Source organism: Heptranchias perlo, chromosome 44 (assembly GCF_035084215.1).
Source record: "Heptranchias perlo isolate sHepPer1 chromosome 44, sHepPer1.hap1, whole genome shotgun sequence".
NCBI lineage: Eukaryota > Metazoa > Chordata > Chondrichthyes > Hexanchiformes > Hexanchidae > Heptranchias > Heptranchias perlo.
The window spans coordinates 6,126,348-6,144,839 of NC_090368.1; the positions used below are offsets into that span (position 1 = coordinate 6,126,348).

Here is an 18,492-nt window from a genome sequence, read left to right on the forward strand (position 1 = left end):
ATTGCCTCAGTCAAGTTTTTTTTCTAAGTTACCAACACCTTGACAAACTGGAAATTCGATCTAAACAATCTTTTGTTTGTTCTTGGGATATTGGCAATGTTGGCAAGGCCACATTTATTGATCATGCCTAGCTGCCCTGAGAAGCTGGTGGTGAGCCTTCTCCTTAAACAGCTGCAGCACGTGTGGTGATGGGGCAAGGAAGGGAATTCCAGGTTTCCGATCCAGCGACGATGAAGGAACGACGACATGTGTCCAAGTCAGGATGATGCGTGAGTTGGAGGGGAACTCGAAGGGATGGTGTTCCCACAACATTGCCTCTCTTGTCATTCCTGATAGTAGAGGTTGCAGGGAATGGCGATGATGTCAAAGTAACCTTGGCGAGTTGCTGCAAAGCACCCTGTAGGTCATACATACTGGAGCCATGGTGAGCTGGTGGCGGAGTGGGTGAAGCCCACTCTAGGTGAAGATATCCGAAGGCAACACCATGTAGTGTCAGCCCCAGGTAAAGCCAACAGTAGGTGGACCTAATGCTCGATTGCGCCAACACTATGGGGACCTACCACTGAGCAGTTAATGCCAGGTGAGGCCAGTGCTTGTTGGAATTGTTGGCTGTGGCTCAATGATAGCTCATTATGAGGTGCAGCCAATGCAAAGTGGAGCCAAGCTAAGGTAGAGCTAACATTGGGTGGAAACAACGATGGATGAGCCAACACTAGGTGGAGCCAAAACTGGGTGAAGACACTAGGTAGAACCAACAATATATGGACTTGGCACTAGATGGAGCTAATTTTAGTTGGTGCTGACACTTGGTAAACATGCTAGATGGAGCTAATTCTGGGTGGTGTCAGTACTTGTTGGAGCTAATGCTTGGTGAACCCCGTGCTGAGGGAATCAAATGCTGGCCTTGCCACGGAATAGGTGGAGCGAACATTTGGTGCGGCGAGCCAATAGGTAGAGCTAAGTATATAGGTGCAGTGAAAAAAAAGTGAAGGGAGCTCAAGCTAGGTTAAGACAGCACCATGTCGTGTCAGCCCCAGGTGAATCCAACAGTAGGTGGACCTAATGCTAGATTAAGCCAACACTATACTAGCCAGCTAGGTGGAGTTGATGCTAGTTGAAGCCAGTGCGTGGTGAAGCCAACACTAAGTGGTGCCAGCACTAGGTGTAGGCAAGGCTGAGCGATGCCAGGGCGAGGCAAAGCCAGCAAGAGGTGGGGCCAGCAGTTGGTGGAGCCATCACTGGGTGGAGCAAAGAGTCACTGGAACACATGCTAGGTTTAACCAACATTAGGTGGATCTAACACTAGAGCTTACACCAGGTGCATGTGGAGCTAACGGTGAGTGGAACTAACTCTGGGTGGAACTAGTGATTGCTGGAGCTAATGGCAGCTGTTTCAAAGAGCTGGCACAGGCACAGTTGGCCAAATAGCGGCCTCCTGTGCTGCATGATTCTATGAAAGTTGCCTGTTGGTTTATGGCCTGAGCCACGGTCCGGCGAAGTGTAATTTCACCCCCCCATCTGAAGACCAGGAGATCACGGGGCAGCATGATGTATTCCAATAAGCCGACGCACAGTGGCAAGGGTCCTCTGTCAGATCTGGGAGTCTCGCCGTTCCCCTCTAGCCATTGGGCATTTAAAGGCACACTCCAGATCGTAGGGCATGCCAGCTGCCAATATGGGAGTGGTCTACGACGCCGACTACAAGGAGTTATTCAGTGTCAAAAGCAAAAACACGTCACATGCCCACTAGGAACTGAGTTGAAACTGCCCCAGAATCATTTCACGTGGGATCTTCACAATCAGCAGAGAGATGAGACTTTCAGAGCATCAGCCCGGATTTTAACACAGGTTCCAGAAGTGAGAGAACAGCATAGCACCACCCCCGTCCTTCACACAGTAACTCTTTAAGAATTGACGTTTTCCTAAAACACACTCAATATCTCAAGTACAGATAGTCATCGGGACATTAGGATCAGGAGGAGGCCATTCAGCCCCTCGAGCCTGCTCCGCCATGCTATCAGATCATGGCTGATCTGCACCTCAACTCCATTTACCCGCCCCCGGCTTGGCTCCATAATCCCTCGATACCCTTACCCAACAAAAATCTATCGATCTCAGTCTTGAAAGCTCCAACTGAACCCCAGCCTCAACAGCCTTTTGGGGGAGAGAGTTCCAGATTTCCACTCCCGTGTGTGAAGAAGTGCTTCCTGACATCACCCCCTGAACGGCCGAGCTCTAATTTTAAGATTATGCCCCCTTGTTCACGGATTTCCCCCAGCAGAGGAAAGAGTTTCTCGGTATGTACCCTCTCGAATCCTTTTTAACATTTCAGGGCACCTTGTTCAGATCAATCCTCTAAACTCAAGGGACTACACGCCAAGTTTATGCAACCTGTCCTCGTATTTTAACCCTCTCAGCCCCGATATAACCAGGGGTAAAGAAAAAACGAGATAGGAAAGCCCCAATAAAATATTTGTTGAAAATGATCCAACAATTTTTGTGTACAATGCATATTTGGCTAAAAGTCCATCAAGGTCCATAAAATAATGTGTAATCGGGGATATGCAATAATCACACTTTGGCTTTAGAATACAAGATAATGTACATGCAGATACAGGAATAGGAAAAATTACATTATTTACACGGCTTCTGAGACAAATGATCAGAGAAAAGACTTGCATAAACATTCAGGCCACAAGATGGCCAAAGGCACGTTTCTTTAACACATGATTGAGTAGTCTCTACATTTGGCGTGAAACCCCAGTTAAAGGTTGTGCTTTCCTGTGTGCGGGGAAAAAACAAGATCAAACCGTCGGGAGAATCTTTGATTTTTGTCCCGATATGGTAGAAGCTTCCAGAATCACTTCACATTTCTCTGTGTTATGTTGATGAATTTATTCCTCCCACCCCCTTGGCTGTACTGGTTTTGGGAGAGGTGTCAGTCGGTGCAGGAGCCGGGGTGGGGGGCAGGCATTGGAAGGGAGGAGGTAACCGTTTCCCGAGGTTGGATTGTAACCATCTGGTTTTCAGCCCAAACTATTTGGAGGTTGGCTGCCCAGAAGCATCAGCGTTTAAAAGAAATGTCCATTTTTATTTCCTCCTCTCACTTCTCTGATAGTTTTCGATGAATTGTCACTGGCAGGAAACTTCAGAACTCATGTACTGACCCAATCATCCTGTTCCTCCCCTCCCTGTCCAGTCTGGTCCTGGACTGAGCGGGAGTTGGCAATCGCACACGGTTTTGGGGTGGGCGAAGGGGGGGGCACACGTGTGTATTCGGGTGTACAATGCCGGGCACACCGTCCAGAGAACACGTCCTGTCGCAGGTGTCCATCTCAATCGCTCTGGAGTCCTTTGAGTGCCAAACCATTACAGTGTTCCATCTCTACCACTAGAGCCAGCTAGTGAAGGACTTAATGCTCTGGCTGCAGCAGTGGTAGCGATGTGAAGTGATTGCACATTAAAGCAAGCGTGATTCCTCCTGTTGTGTACAGGTACCGAAAGCACTGAATACACCCAGTGACAATACTGGAGCTCTCACTGACACAGCCTCTAGCAGCACATCCACGGCGGAGGTCTTCTATGTACACAAACTCACTGATAGAAAGAAATCCCACATCTGGGCGAGGGCGAGGCAAGTCCTCGTAGATTGTCTGCAGGTAATCTTTTGACAGCCTCAAAAATCTTTCGACACGCTAAGCTGCCTGTTAGAAGTGGTTTTTAAACACACTTACAGTTTTACGAGGTGACTCGTTGTGTTCCAAACCCTGTACAGTACATGGGTAAAGCTTCCCTCTCGTCCTCTAGACCACGATTGCACCGTCTTGGTGCGTTGGAAGGTGGCCAAACTTCCGTCCCGGCAAAACGCTTCAAGTTGGACCAGTGCATTACAAACTGCTGCAGGCCCGGCACATTAACGTCTCACTCCTTGCAGGTGCCGACCGACTTCTCGTGTCTCTCCCGGTTTCATTTCACGTCCCCTGCTGAGATTTACCGTCAGACACCATCACAGTGTGACTCCATCGTTAGGGGCTTTGTGCCTGATGTGGTTCTCCTGCTATTGCCCCCCCTCTCACCTTCTTCCCTTCCACCCCTGATTCACGTTGGGGTACAGCCACACGGGCACCCCACCACCGTCAGACCATTCTTCTCAAGGGAGCTTAAAGAGCAAGTGTCAGCAGGCTATTCTACCAAAAGGGGCATCACAGCCAGGCTCAATCCTGTCCCCAGCTGACATCCACACACATACGTTTAGACCAATGGTGACACCCTGACTGAAACCAGCACAGAGCTGGGATTGATCCCGGGATCTTCCCACTCTGCTTGCTCAGTCCCACACCAGACCGTGTAATTACCAAATCAGCACGCCCCCGGAAGAGCTCACGTTTCTCCGTTTTGACAGCACACCGCCGGGTACCGAACCTCAAAACAGCATCGCGGTGTACGGGAGGGAGACGAAATCCTCCCACCATATGACGGACAGTCGGTACGACGGGGTCAAACAGCACAGCACAGAGCGATTCAGTTGACGACGTGGTCTTAAGGCGGCCGGGTGTGAGGGGTGCAGGATAACACTGACCGACACTGCTTGATCTTTTTCTCTCACGTTGAGCCCGTTCAGATCCAGGCTCAAACCGGCATTATTCGCAACCCCTGCCTCACAAACTGAAAGCTGCCCAGCTCTCACTTTGCGTTGGGTCGTCGCTGTGGAGAACTCTGCAATCGCCTGATGCCTGATCAGACCCAGCAGCACCTCGTCAGTCAGGCCAAGTGCCCCAGTCTATTTACACACCCCGGCTGATGGCAGAGGGCCCTCCGAAAGTGCTGAGGTTTTCTTTCATACTTTATCATTTCGATCCCCTCCCTCTGCCCACACCCCCGCAACCACCAAAATCTTATCCCCCACCCTGCTCAAAACACTGACTTATTTTGGGAGCACGGTGCCAGGGGTACCAGCACCCCTCCAGTACCTGAACCCACGTGCGAGCCAAGAGAGCAAATGCAGGCTGGCTCACCGATCAGGGCCAGGCCCGATCCTGCTCCAACACCCACGCAATGTCCAGCAAGGGCGAGGGGTCACCGGCTGATTCTACCCACTCCCCTGGGTACTGAACCGATGGTAGGACCCCCCCTGATGCCGCCCCGGCCGAGACCAGCTAACTTGGCACGGGCTGGGGAGGGAACGGATAATCTCCCGGGCCCGAGTGGCTCCGTTCCGCACCGAGTGTGGTGCAGTTACAGCTCACTCGGGGGCAAAGGCCGACCTTGCTGCATCCTGATTAAATTGTACGGCTCCCTAGCTGACCCCCCACCACTATCATTGAGCAACGCAACAAACAGTCTGGGCTGAGGGGAGCTGTGCTCTCAGTTGTAGCACCTTGCTTTGCGTAATACTCCTCAACCGGCTCATAACCTGTCGCTAAACGTAGCAAAGGAGATGGTGATAAAATTATTTTCTGGAAACTATATGAAGGCTGTGATCGAAGAGCAACAACATAGGTGGTTAGGTTGTAGTGGGGGACGGGACCCGGGCAGGCCCTTTAAAACGGGACTGCTTTCTTCCACCCCCCCCCCCCAATTAACTGCACCCCCTCTTGTGAAGGTGCTTGCTGGGGCTGGGGTGCAGCTCTACATCCGCAGCTAGCTTTCAGTACCTCGTCCAATTTGTTATTCAACCACAGGAGGCATCCAATTCAAACTGGGTCCCCGTCCTCACCGGGAACCTTGCCCGGGTTTTCTCCCCTCCTTAGCCCAGGGTGGCCGAGCCTAATTGCAGCTGAACGGTCGAGTTAATTCAACACATGGCTTGGATCCAAGCTGGGAGCCTGTAGTCGTCTTCGCTTGGTATTACAAGGGTTGGTACTTTTATCCACCGGCTGAGCTCAGTGTGAAGCCGCCCAGTACAGTACGTACGCACCTTACTGCCGGCAACATTTACCGATCTTCCCTCTGTTGCCTTGGTTCCGGAGGACTGACCCCCTCCCACATCGACATCCAGGGAAGCATGAAGTTGACTGACTGCACAGCCAGAGAGAGCGAGAGTGAGTGAGAAAGAGATTGAGTGAGAGAGGGAGTGAGAGTGAGTGAGAAAGGGAGAGAGCGAGAGAATGAGAGTGAGAAAGAGAGCGCGAGGAGAGAGAGCGCGAGAGAATGAGAGTGAGAGAGAGCGCGAGGAGAGAGCTCGAGAGAACGAGAGCGAGTGAGAAAGAGAGAGAGAGCGAGTGAGAAAGAGAGAGAGAGCGAGTGAGAAAGAGAGAGAGAGCGAGTGAGAAAGAGAGAGCGAGTGAGAAAGAGAGTGAGAAAGAGAGAGAGAGCGAGTGAGAAAGAGAGAGAGCGAGAGAAAGAGAGAGCGAGTGAGAAAGAGAGAGCGAGTGAGAAAGAGAGAGCGAGTGAGAAAGAGAGAGCGAGTGAGAAAGAGAGCGAGAGCGAGTGAGAAAAAGAGAGCGAGAGCGAGTGAGAAAAAGAGAGCGAGAGAGAGCGAGTGAGAAAGAGGGAGAGCGAGAGTCAGTGAGAAAGAGAGAGCGCGAGAGGGGAGAGAGAGAATGAGAGTGAGAAAAAGAATGAGAGAGAGAGAGAAAGATAAGAGACAGACATGACAGAGGTAAAATATCACAACCAATGCCTGATATGGAAGGTGCAAAGTTACAGGAGAATATTGAGTGTTCCAACTTCAGGATATGTTTATCCAGAAAATAGAGTGTCAAAGGAATCCGGGCTGTAATAAACCAGATTGGTGACTCCAAGTTCGACCAGGGATGACCAGACAATCCTTAGTTTCCGTCCAATATCTGTGGAGACTATTACAAAACCCTGCGTCCATCCTGGCTACTTCCAAACAAAAGCTTCTCAAAAATAGCAGCGTTTCAGTCTTGTAGAAAACACAGAATCTGTAGTGATGCGATTGAAGTTCCTCCTGTAGCTCGTCCTCCCACGGGTCAGGTGTCGTCTCCCCCGCCTGTGACCCCAGGCACCCACCCCGCTCTACAGTCTCCGCTCCACGGGCTGCTGGAGGCACACCTCACTACCAGCTGATATGATTGGCAGGTGGTTGTCCATGTGATAGCTGATCAGGTGACTGACGCTCTCAAACTTGTGATCCTTTGTCCTCACCTTGAATTGGGGGAGGGAGTAAAAAACAGAAGGAGATACAGGAGTTAGTTAAGAGGACATAACAAACACCGTTAGTTAGGTGCAGTGATTCTGTCCCAGTACTCATTTCGCTTTTTATACATATTTTTTTCAGATCATTTTTGTGCACAACAAAGTAAACATGCGAAAGTTGGAGGATATAACAAGTTACCACTGGCTCCTCAACCACTGTTAAGATACAGAGTAAAGCTCCCTCTACACTGTCCCAATCACTCCCAGGGCAGGTACAGCACGGGTTAGATACAGAGTAAAGCTCCCTCTACACTGTCCCGTCAAACACTCCCAGGGCAGGTACAGGGTTAGATACAGAGTAAAGCTCCCTCTACACTGTCCCATCAAACACTCCCAGGGCAGGTACAGGGTTAGATACAGAGTAAAGCTCCCTCTACACTGTCCCATCAAACACTCCCAGGGCATGGAGTGAGGGCTGGTACTAGTATGGAGGAGCAGAGTGTCCTTTACTGATCCAGAGGCACCTGCTGGAAAGTGCGTGCGTAGACACTGGGTAAAGGAGGGATCTGGCTCGGCTGTCCTTCCAGAGTCAGTTATCCTACACACTCTCCCCATCGAGGCTTGCACGGGATGCAAAAGGCATGTGGGCGAGGAGGCGGAGGAGTGCCAGGGGTAACGCACCCAGGAGCCAGTGCCCTCGGGAGAGATGGGGCGAACGAGCACACACAAACCCACCCTCGATGCAGCACCGCAAAACGGGACTTACCACTCCCTCCGGGTCGACGAGCAACAGGTGCTTGGGCTGCCCGTTCTGTAATCCTGTCAGTACGTACTGGCCGGGGGTCGTCGTGCTCTCGCGCACCAGGAAGTCGCCGTTGGAGCGGAGGAGCTTCTCGGCCTCCTTGCGGTTCATCTTGCCGTGGTACCAGATCTCCTTCCGCAGCTCTTCCTCCATGGAGGCCGTGATGTGTGTCGGAGGACTGCTGGTGGGGGGTGTCGGGTGGGGGGCTCTCAGGGCGTCTTCAAAGGGTTCTGGGGCAGAAACATGCGGAAAGAGGTCACAATGCGGTCACGGTATGACACAGAGGTCGTATCTGAAGTAAATCAAAACAAAACTTGAAGAGGGCTAATCTTCAGAGCTGTGGGACTAATTGAGCAGCTCCTTCAAAGAGCCAGCACAGGCACGATGGGCCGAATAGCCTCCTTCTGTGCTGTAAGATTCTATAAAGATTGAGGTCATCGTCAGAGTGATAGCTGCTCCAGTGCATCGCCTGGTGGGGCATTGAATCAATCAACAACAACTCTGCATTTATTATAGTGCCTTTAACATAGAGCTTACTGGGAGCCTGGTCAAAAAAGGTGAGATTGGAGAAGACTTAGGTGTTCAGGTACATAGATCATTGAAGTGTCATGAACAGGTGCAGAAAATAATCAAGAAGGCTAATGGAATGCTGGCCTTTATATCTAGAGGACTGGAGTACAAGGGGGCAGAAGTTATGCTGCAGCCAAACAAAACCCTGGTTAGACCGCACCTGGAGTACTGTGAGCAGTTCTGGGCACCGCACCTTCGGAAGGACATATTGGCCTTGGAGGGAGTGCAGCGTAGGTTTACTAGAATGATACCCGGACTTCAAGGGTTAAGTTACGAGGAGAGATTACACAAATTGGGGTTGTATTCTCTAGAGTTTAGAAGGTTAAGGGGTGACCTGATCGAAGTTTATAAGATATTAAGGGGAACGGATAGGGTGGATAGAGAGAAACTATTTCCGCTGGTTGGGGATTCTAGGAGTAGGGGGCACAGTCTAAAAATTAGAGCCAGACCTTTCAGGAGCGAGATTAGAAAACATTTCTACACACAAAGGGTGGTAGAAGTTTGGAACTCTCTTCCACAAATGGCAATTGGTACTAGCTCAATTGCTAATTTTAAATCTGAGATAGATAGCTTTTTGGCAACCAAAGGTATTAAGGGATATGGGCCAAAGGCAGGTATATGGAGTTAGATCACAGATCAGATGGCGGAGCAGGCACAACGGGCTGAATGGCCTACTCCTGTTCCTATGTTCCTAAGAGAGAGGTGGAGAGGTCCCGGGATTTAGAGAGAGTTGCAGAACACGAGGCCGAGGCACTGAAGGGAAGAGGGATCTACAAAAGGCAAGAGTTAGACGACCCGGAGGGTGCAGGGGGATACAAGGCTGGAGAAGGTTGCACTGAGGGATTAGACGATGAGGCGATCAGGTTCCGCCAGCTCCACCTTTCTAGCACGGAATAATTACAACTGGACTGCTGCTTTTTCCCCACAGTTGACATGGATATAATATGAAAAGTTCAAACCCCCACATTACTGAAATCCTAGTGACAGCATGGCCTGAACTATTTTAGGCAAAGTCCTGTCCGAGAGAACAAGCTGATAATACATCCTCATTTATCACCGAGGGAGAGAGGGAGAGAGGGAGAACGAGGGCACAACCTTCCGCCTAGATGAAGTAGGATGGGAGGAGGCTCATAAACACCGGCATAGATCAGTTGGGCCGAATGGCCTGTTTCGGTGCTGTACATTCAATGTAATTTATAAAGTTTTAAAAAAAGACAAAATAGCTTACATAAATGTGATTGTCACCTGGTAGATGTAAAGCTGTTATATCCACACAGGCAACGTAACGCTTCGGAGGCGATTCAGAGAAGGTTCACTCGAGTGATTCCTGGGATGAGGGGTTATCTTATGAGGAAAGGTTGGACAAGTTGGGCCTGTTTACACTGGAGTTTAGAAGAATGAGAGGCGATCTTATTGACTCATCTAAGATCCTGAGGGGACTAGAAGGGGTAGATGCTGAGAGGATGTTTCCCCTTGTGGGAGAAACTAGAACTAAGGGCCACAGTTTAAAAATAAGGGGTCTCCCATTTAAGACGGAGATGAGGAGAAATTTTTTCTCTCCGAGGGTCGTGAGTCTGTGGAACTCCCTTCCCCAGAGAGCGGTGGAGGCAGGGTCATTGAATATTTTTAAGGCTGAGTTAGACAGATTCCTGATTAACAAGGAAGTCAAAGGTTATAGTAGGTAGGCGGGAAAGTAGGGTTGAGGTCACACTCAGATCAGCCATGATCTTATCAAATGGCACAGCAGGCTCGAGGGGCCGAATGGCCTACTCCTGCTCTTAATTCGTATGTTCGTATTTTTTAAACGTCCTGTCCTCCATCAGTTCTGGAAAGATTTTTTTTTTTGTCTAATCAGGTCCCGGTCACTCACTCATATCGAAGACGTCCCTCTGTACGCTGCCATTGGTGTGACCCACCGCAGGATGCTTTGACTTGTCCAGGTTTTGAACGTTGACGTATGACGGATCATCAAACAGGTCGGACCGGCTGCCGCTCTTTGCCGTCGGTAACCCGGGCTGGCCAAACCTGTGCTGGGAAGCACCTGCAGAATTCAGGGCACAGGATCAATCAACGTTCGTTCCAGATCCACGAACCCAACTGACGCCCGACTCGAGGGGCCGCTCTGAGGAGTGCTGCGACACACCACGTCACAGAACGCGGGGTCTGTCCCTGTGATTCCCCACATAGTCTCACCGACATCTGCACAGTCTGCTTCTCGGTCTTAACCCTTCGTTAGAAGAGAGTGCAGAACAATCTTCACCAATCGCAGGTACGGGCTCACACGCTTACGTGCCTGAACTGCCCGAGGGTGCAGTCACACTTCAAGTTTGTGGTGTCAATCTGGAGTTAAGGCCCAACCTGATCCTGGAGTGAAATGAAATCAGGTTGGGCTCCGACTCCAGATTTAGGCTGTATACACACTACAACTATAGCATCAGTGCCCACTCAACCCGTTTCACACAAACACTACAGGTGTTCAGATTCAGCTTTCAGTCATTTGGTCCGCCTCCATCTTTCGCAGTCATATTTCCTTTGTGCCGTCATTTTTAAGCCTCTGCAGCCTAGAAACATCTCATTGAAACATATATAAGATTCTGAGGGTGCTTGACAGGGTAGATGCTGTGAGGTTGTTTCCCCTGGCTGGGGAGTTTAGAACTAGGGGGCATAGTCTCAGGATAAGGGGTCGGCCATTTAAGACTGAGATGAGGAGGAATTTCTTCACTCAGAGAGTGGTGAATCTTTGGAATTCTCTACCCCAGAGGACTGTGGATGTTCAGTCGTTGAGTATATTCAAGAGTTAGATCGACAGATTTTTGGACTCTAAGGGATCGGGCGGGAAAGTGGAGTTGAGGTCGAAGATCAGCCATGATCTTATTGAATGGTGGAGCAGGCTCGAGGGGCCGAATGGCCTACTCCTGCTCCTATTTCTTATGTTGAGAACATCTCCAGTGCAGTAAATTTTGCCACTAACAGTCTCTGTTCATCTACTGCTTGCAGGTACCATGTTTCACTCACATGCAGTAGAACAGGTAGAACCAAAGTCTCATATCAGCTGAGCTGGGCTTGCAAAGTGGTACTCCTCAGTTTCCACTCAGTTGGTAGCACTCTCGCCTCAGAGTCAGAAGTTTGTGCTTTTCAGACCCTACTCCAGGACTTGAACTCATTATCTAGGGTGAGACTTCAGCGCAGTATCGAGGGAGCGCTGCATTGCTGGAACTGCTGTCCTCCAGGCGAGCGCTTAGACCAATGTCCTGTTCCAGCGGTTCAGGTGGGCATTAAAGACCCCACGGCACTGTTTGAAGAGTAGGGGGTTCAGTTCTCTCAGTGGCCCGGCGGACACGTCTCCCTCAACCAATACCTCCAAAAAATGGATCAACAAGTCACTCATCTCCGTGCTATTTGTGGGATCGTGCTGTGTGTAACTCACCTAAATAACAGTGTCTGCACTGCAAAGTAATTCTTGGAGATATTTTTGGACAGACGTGATAAGGTGCTGTATAAATGCAAGTCTTTCCTCTTTTCACATCAACTATGGGGAAGGAGCTATTTTGATTTCACCAATACACCTCCCAGGAAACCATCCCACCAGGATGTAGAAATGAATCACCGAGCTGCATTTCCTCTCCATTTACGGGGACGTCAAAGTCTTCCAGTGCCATGGAGAACAAGAACCTGGCCTGTCTGCTCACCAGCTCGCTCCCACCTTCAGGAATGACGTGATCAGGAGGGGGACAGGTTTTAATGTAAAGCTGGATGAAATGAAGAAGATCTGGCTCGGTGGCACAGAGACAGGCGCCAAGTTAAGAGGTTGTTCCAACGTGCGTTTGTGTCAACCAGCCAGATGTTAACAACTGCGTCCACCATTAAAGAGTATTGTCGACTAAAGGCAGGTTCGTCTCAATCCAGCCAGTTAGATCGTTCACCACTGCTCTCGCAATATTTTTATACATTCTCCAGAATCAGACCATCATCAAGCGCTCGCCTAACGCTGTAAAAAGACTTGCATATAAAAGCGCCTTTCACGCCTTGGGTGTGAAATGTGGTGTGACACTGCACTGCACAAAGTGGAACCTAAATGATGAGTCAGCCTGCCCAGCTGGGATTCGCACCACTGTGTTCCGCAGTCAGATCAGGTCCCAATTCCACAGCTGTGGATTGTACGCAACCAAAACCAAAATTTTGCACTGATGCAAAAGTGGTGGCAAAACAGCCCATAATGAGTAAAGTTGTATCATCTAGCACCTTATCACACGTCTCAAACATCTCACAGCTTTACTTTGAGATGATGCTATTTATGAATGCAAATGCAGTAGCCATTTTGTGAACAGCGAGATCCCACAAAAGGCAATCGGATGAATAACCAGTTAATTTATATTTGGTGGTGTTAGTTGCCCGGGATACCAGGCGGAGAACTCCCTGCTCTTCTTCAAATAGATCTGGATCTTCAACATCCACCTGAACCACTGGAACAAGCAGTTACCCCGACACTCGGGTTTCCCTTTAGTTGTATAACCTCCTTGCTCCGCCAAGGTCATTAACGGAGAGATGCAGCGCTTATCTGTACAGAGAGGCTGAACGCTCGGACACTCTGCCCTGTCATGAGCGTATTCTGCCACCGAGTGGCACAATTATCCTGTGTGTGAAAGTCCCAATTGTCCGGGAGGATCTGCTGACGACGCAGAGCCACGGTTACGTAAACTCCCCTTGGAAACCCGTCACCCCCGCTGCTCGATTGACGTACTGTACCTTGCACCGCGGGCAACTGCTTCTGAGAATCCGAGGAGCGCATGTCGTAGAGGTTCCCCGCCGTCTGACCCACGGGCTGCGGAACAGCAAAAAGAACCGCGAGATTAAAAACGTTTTGTAAGCGCACTCAGAATCCACACGGCCGTCCTCGGGTTGCAACCTTTAGGCAGCGTACACGTTGCTGTGCGGGACACGGGCTTTTAAATACAAAAACACCCAACGGGATTGACCGTGGGTGAGGACATTGCCCTTTAACCTCTGGGACCCGGCACTGAATCCAACCCAGACTCAACGGGTTGGAAATCTCACCTGACTGACCAAAATGGATTTAAAAGTTTCAGATCCAAAACAGGTAGAGGTGAGGGAGGCCTGTAGGCTCGTTTTGGTTCGTCCACGCAGTACGATCCCCCTCCCCCGTACATAGTACAGCACCCACGTGTCTGTTAAATGATTCTAGGGATTTTGCCTCCGCAACCTTACCTAGAGACCATTCCACGGACAGGTCACTTTTGGTGTGAAGGAGAACTTGCCAATAGTTTTTTCTCCCCCCAATTTTTCAAAAGGGAATTGGATATATACTTAAAAAAGAAAAATTTGCAGGGCGACGGAAAGAAAGAGCAGGGGAGTGGGACTGATTGGATAGCTCTTTCAAAGAGCTGGCACAGGCACAATGGGCCGAATGGCCTCCTTCCGTGCTGAATGATTCTATGACATCAGTCCTAAAGGTGCCTTTCCCCAGTGTGAACCCTTGTCCCACTGCCAGGCGTTTAATGTGCCAGATTTATCTTTCTGATTCGGTACAGATAAGGCACTCTCTCAGTTGCCGCCTTTCGAGGCTAAAAAGCTCATGTTTCTGTCTCTCCCTATAACTCAGTCCTGTAATTAATGAACTATTTTACTGATACAGCAATGAATTGAGGGTGTCCGGTCCTATTAGCCAGCTTCCACAACACTGCTCCGTGCAACAGCTCAATGTACGTGTGCTGTTATTCACCTTTGTGCAGTTGCAGAGGGATTACACGCATGTTTTTGTAACGAATGGAGAACCCCTGATATCAGCCACAGCTTCTAGAAGGAGCCAGACGGAAATTGGGGCAGGTGACACCGCACCTTCTCAGCAGCGAGCTCGAAACGGCCTCGAAGCCTGGGCGATGGTTAACCGCCCGCCTTCTCTGCTGGGTGCTGGTGCGAGGAGCACTTAAAGAACGGTGGCGGGAACTGTTTTTTTGGGCATGGGCACGAATCCCTCTTTACGAGACATTTTCTCCCCGAGCTTCCTGTGTCCCCCAGTGCCCGCAGCCAAGAGGCCCGGCTACTTGCTCAGATAGGCTCCGCGAGCACCAATTTACAGCCGACCAACAGTAGGTGAGCAGGAGCAACCTAATTACAATCATCCCTACACACAAAGTTGAGAGCAGGAACTCCCTACATGCATGTATGGGGATAGGGGAGCAAAGTACATACACTCCCTGTGCACCTCAGGTACCTGTCCTCCAGTCATATATATTATTCCTCAGCAAAACTAATACAGGCACGGGAATAAGATTGGATTTTCTCCTGAAGGTATCAACTCGTTCTGCCGTTTGGTCCACAGGTGCCAATGTCACTCCTGTACTTCACCCGAGTGTCCAATCTATTTTCAGTGATGTTGGTTGAGGGATAAATATTGGCCCGGAACTCCCCTGCTCTTCCCACGGAATCATTACATCCACTCAGACCGGGCCTCAGTTAAACGTCCCGTCCAAAAGACGGGACCTCCGACAGTGCAGCGCTCCCTCAGTGTCGGCCTGGGTGATGGGCTCAAGTCTCTGGTGGAGTGGGACTTGATCCCATGACCTTCTGACTCAGAGGCGAGAGCGTTACCACTGAGCCACGGGTGAACACCTGTGGGGCATCGCAGCTGGGGCTGGTCCTGTCCTCCCAACATTACAAACCTTCTGGATATCGATCAGGAACGGGAAACCTGTCTGAGTTTCCACCTCTCTCAAACCAGCAGGTGCGGAGGACGACTATAGTGCAGTTAGTGATGCCTTCACTAACTGGGCACTGACCTGGGACCTTCCCGGTCAGTATGACTCAGTTATCATACCAGGCAGTGCCTTCACTAACAGAGGCACCTGGGGAGCTTCAGGTTTTAAATATCTGCTCCAGGAGACGGCAGAGGACGCCTTGCAGTGCATTTCAGAGAGCGACACTGACCAGGGTGGCTCCGAGGTAGTTTGGGAGCTGTGACGAAAGGGCTGGATTCCTGGGTGCCCCCACCCCCTCACGGTGCCTCAGATCGACCAGACCGCCGAGCGGAGGCTCTTTGCCCGGGAAGTCGTTATAATACTGGTGGTCCACCGGCTCCTCCTCCTCCTCGTCCCACGCTGAGGCGTCAAACCCCGCCATCCTGGGAAGGCACAGCAACAAACAGCGGCTTAAGTCACAGGTTATAGCCCAACTCCCCAGGACTAGTGCACGAGCAGCAGCTAAACCTGGTTCTAACTAACATCAGGCAACAGTGAAGGGGTTTATTTGATTAAAGCTTCAGTTCTCCTCCACTGATCTTTTTCAATGTTCCTAAACAGCCAACTGAATTTATTTTTTGTCACCCTTTCTCCCCACCTAGGGGATTGTTATGTCAATGCTGGTGAATGGAGATTGCCCATCTTTGTACATGGTCTCAGCATCAAACTCCCAGGGCAGGTACAGCACGGGTTAGATACAGAGTAAAGCTCCCTCTACACTGTCCCATCAAACACTCCCAGGGCAGGTACAGGGTTAGATACAGAGTAAAGCTCCCTCTACACTGTCCCATTAAACACTCCCAGGGCAGGTACAGCACGGGTTAGATACAGAGTAAAGCTCCCTCTACACTGTCCCAATCACTCCCAGGGCAGGTCGAGCACGGGTTAGATACAGAGTAAAGCTCCCTCTACACTGTTCCATCGAACACTCCCAGGGCAGGTAAGTCCCAGAACATCCATATAGGAACTATATGGATGTTCTTTCCTCAAGTTACACCTGTAAGACGCACTGGCCATGGACGTACCCGCCCTCTCCCGCCTGTCTTTACGTTCACAATACAGAGCACAGGTTCGGGGAGGCCTTCAAAAGAAAGACAATATCGAAAACCACGGAAGGGATCTTCTCAAGTCATCCCACCGTACACAGGTCTAACTCTGGGGCATCTTGCATCTAGCGCACAGCCACTGTAGGTGTTAAACGTTGACATAGTTACAGTCTTTTAAAAAAAAAACAACAAAAGCTGTGCATTTATTGCTGTGCTTTTCCTGAGCCAAAGCCTGAAATTTACATGCAACTGACTGACCTGTAATGGACCACAGCAACGTACAACCAGCTATAATTTGCTTGATATCTACAGGAGGTTCTTGAGCAGCTAAAACCAGATTAGCAACTAAACATCCTCATGATCCACAGCAACAACATGGGAGAGTCTCTAGTTCATAAAAAAACACAACTAGCATCAAACTCTGGAGACCTGAACACACTCATAAACCCGAGAAAATCCCACTTCTCAACCTTTATACCATCTTTATGTTTCTTCTACCTGCAGCACACACACGATTCCTTGTCTGAGGGCAAATGCAAACAGGTAACTAACTGGCTGCTGGGTCTCTGGACCGTGACATTCCATTTATTTTATTCGTTCATGGGATGTGGGCGTCGCTGGCGAGGCCGGCATTTATTGCCCATCCCTAATTGCCCTTGAGAAGGTGGTGGTGAGCCGCCTTCTTGAACCGCTGCAGTCCGTGTGGTGAAGGTTCTCCCACAGTGCTGTTAGGGAGGGAGTTCCAGGATTTTGACCCAGCGACGATGAAGGAACAGCCGATATATTTCCAAGTCGGGATGGTGTGTGACTTGGAGGGGAACGTGCAGGTGGTGTTGTTCCCAAGTGCCTGCTGACCTTGTCCTTCTAGGTGGTAGAGGTCGCGGGTTTGGGAGGTGCTGTCGAAGAAGCCTTGGCGAGTTGCTGCAGTGCATCCTGTGGATGGTACACACTGCAGCCATGGTGCGCCGGTGGTGAAGGGAGTGAATGTTTAGGGTGGTGGATGGGGTGCCAATCAAGCGGGCTGCTTTGTCCTGGATGGTGTTGAGCTTCTTGAGTGTTGTTGGAGCTGCACTCATCCAAGCAAGTGGAGAGTATTCCATCACACTCCTGACTTGTGCCTTGTAGATGGTGGAAAGGCTTTGGGGAGTCAGGAGGTGAGTCACTCGCCGCAGAATACCCAGCCTCTGACCTGCTCTTGTAGCCACAGTATTTATATGGCTGGTCCAGTTAAGTTTCTGGTCAATGGTGACCCCCCCCCAAGGATGTTGATGGTGGGGGATTCGGCGATGGTAATGCCGTTGAATGTCAAGGGGAGGTGGTTAGACTCTCTCTTGTTGGAGATGGTCATTGCCTGGCACTTGTCTGGCGCGAATGTTATTTGCCATTTATGAGCCCAAGCCTGGATGTTGTCCAGGTCTTGCTGCAAGCAGGCTGGGACTGCTTCATTATTTGAGGGGTTGCGAGTGGAACTGAACACTGTGCAATCATCAGCGAACATCCCCATTTCTGACCTTATGATGGAGGGAAGGTCATTGATGAAGCAGCTGAAGATGCTTGGGCCTAGGACACTGCCCTGAGGAACTCCTGCAGCAATGTCCTGGGGCTGGGATGATTGGCCTCCAACAACCACTACCATCTTCCTTTGTGCTAGGTATGACTCCAGCCATTGGAGAGTTTTCCCCCTGATTCCCATTGACTTCAATTTTACCAGGGCTCCTTGGTGCCACACTCGGTCAAATGCTGCCTTGATGTCAAGGGCAGTCACTCTCACCTCACCTCTGGAATTCAGTTCTTTTGTCCATGTTTGGACCAAGGCAGTAATGAGGTCTGGAGCCGAGTGGTCCTGGCGGAACCCAAACTGAGCATCGGTGAGCAGGTTATTGGTGAGTAAGTGCCGCTTGATAGCACTGTCGACGACACCTTCCATCACTTTGCTGATGATTGAGAGTAGACTGATGGGGCGGTAATTGGCCGGATTGGATTTGTCCTGCTTTTTGTAGACAGGACATACCTGGGCAATTTTCCACATCGTCAGATAGATGCCAGTGTTGTAGCTGTATTGGAACAGCTTGGCTAGAGGCGCAGCTAGTTCTGGAGCACAAGTCTTCAGCACTACAACCGGGATGTTGTCGGGGCCCATAGTCTTTGCTGTATCCAGTGCACTCAGCCATTTCTTGATATCACATGGGGTGAATCAAATTGGCTGAAGACTGGCTTC

General features: G+C 50.3%; 1 protein-coding gene across 7 annotated transcripts in view; it reads right to left on the minus strand.

Moving 5' to 3' along the window:
- Positions 1 to 2,529: 2,529 nt before the first annotated feature.
- shc1 (SHC (Src homology 2 domain containing) transforming protein 1) overlaps positions 2,530 to 18,492 on the minus strand; it is a 115,164-nt gene continuing 99,201 nt past the window's right edge. For all 7 annotated transcript variants that reach the window (XM_067976048.1, XM_067976050.1, XM_067976047.1 and 4 more), the window contains 5 exons: positions 15,419 to 15,611; positions 13,220 to 13,295; positions 10,344 to 10,514; positions 7,868 to 8,133; positions 2,530 to 7,110 (listed from right to left, as the gene is read on the minus strand). In XM_067976048.1, the coding sequence (XP_067832149.1) occupies positions 6,982 to 7,110; positions 7,868 to 8,133; positions 10,344 to 10,514; positions 13,220 to 13,295; positions 15,419 to 15,611 (835 nt within the window). In that variant the 3' untranslated portion in view covers positions 2,530 to 6,981. The remainder of the gene's footprint in view (positions 7,111 to 7,867; positions 8,134 to 10,343; positions 10,515 to 13,219; positions 13,296 to 15,418; positions 15,612 to 18,492) is intronic.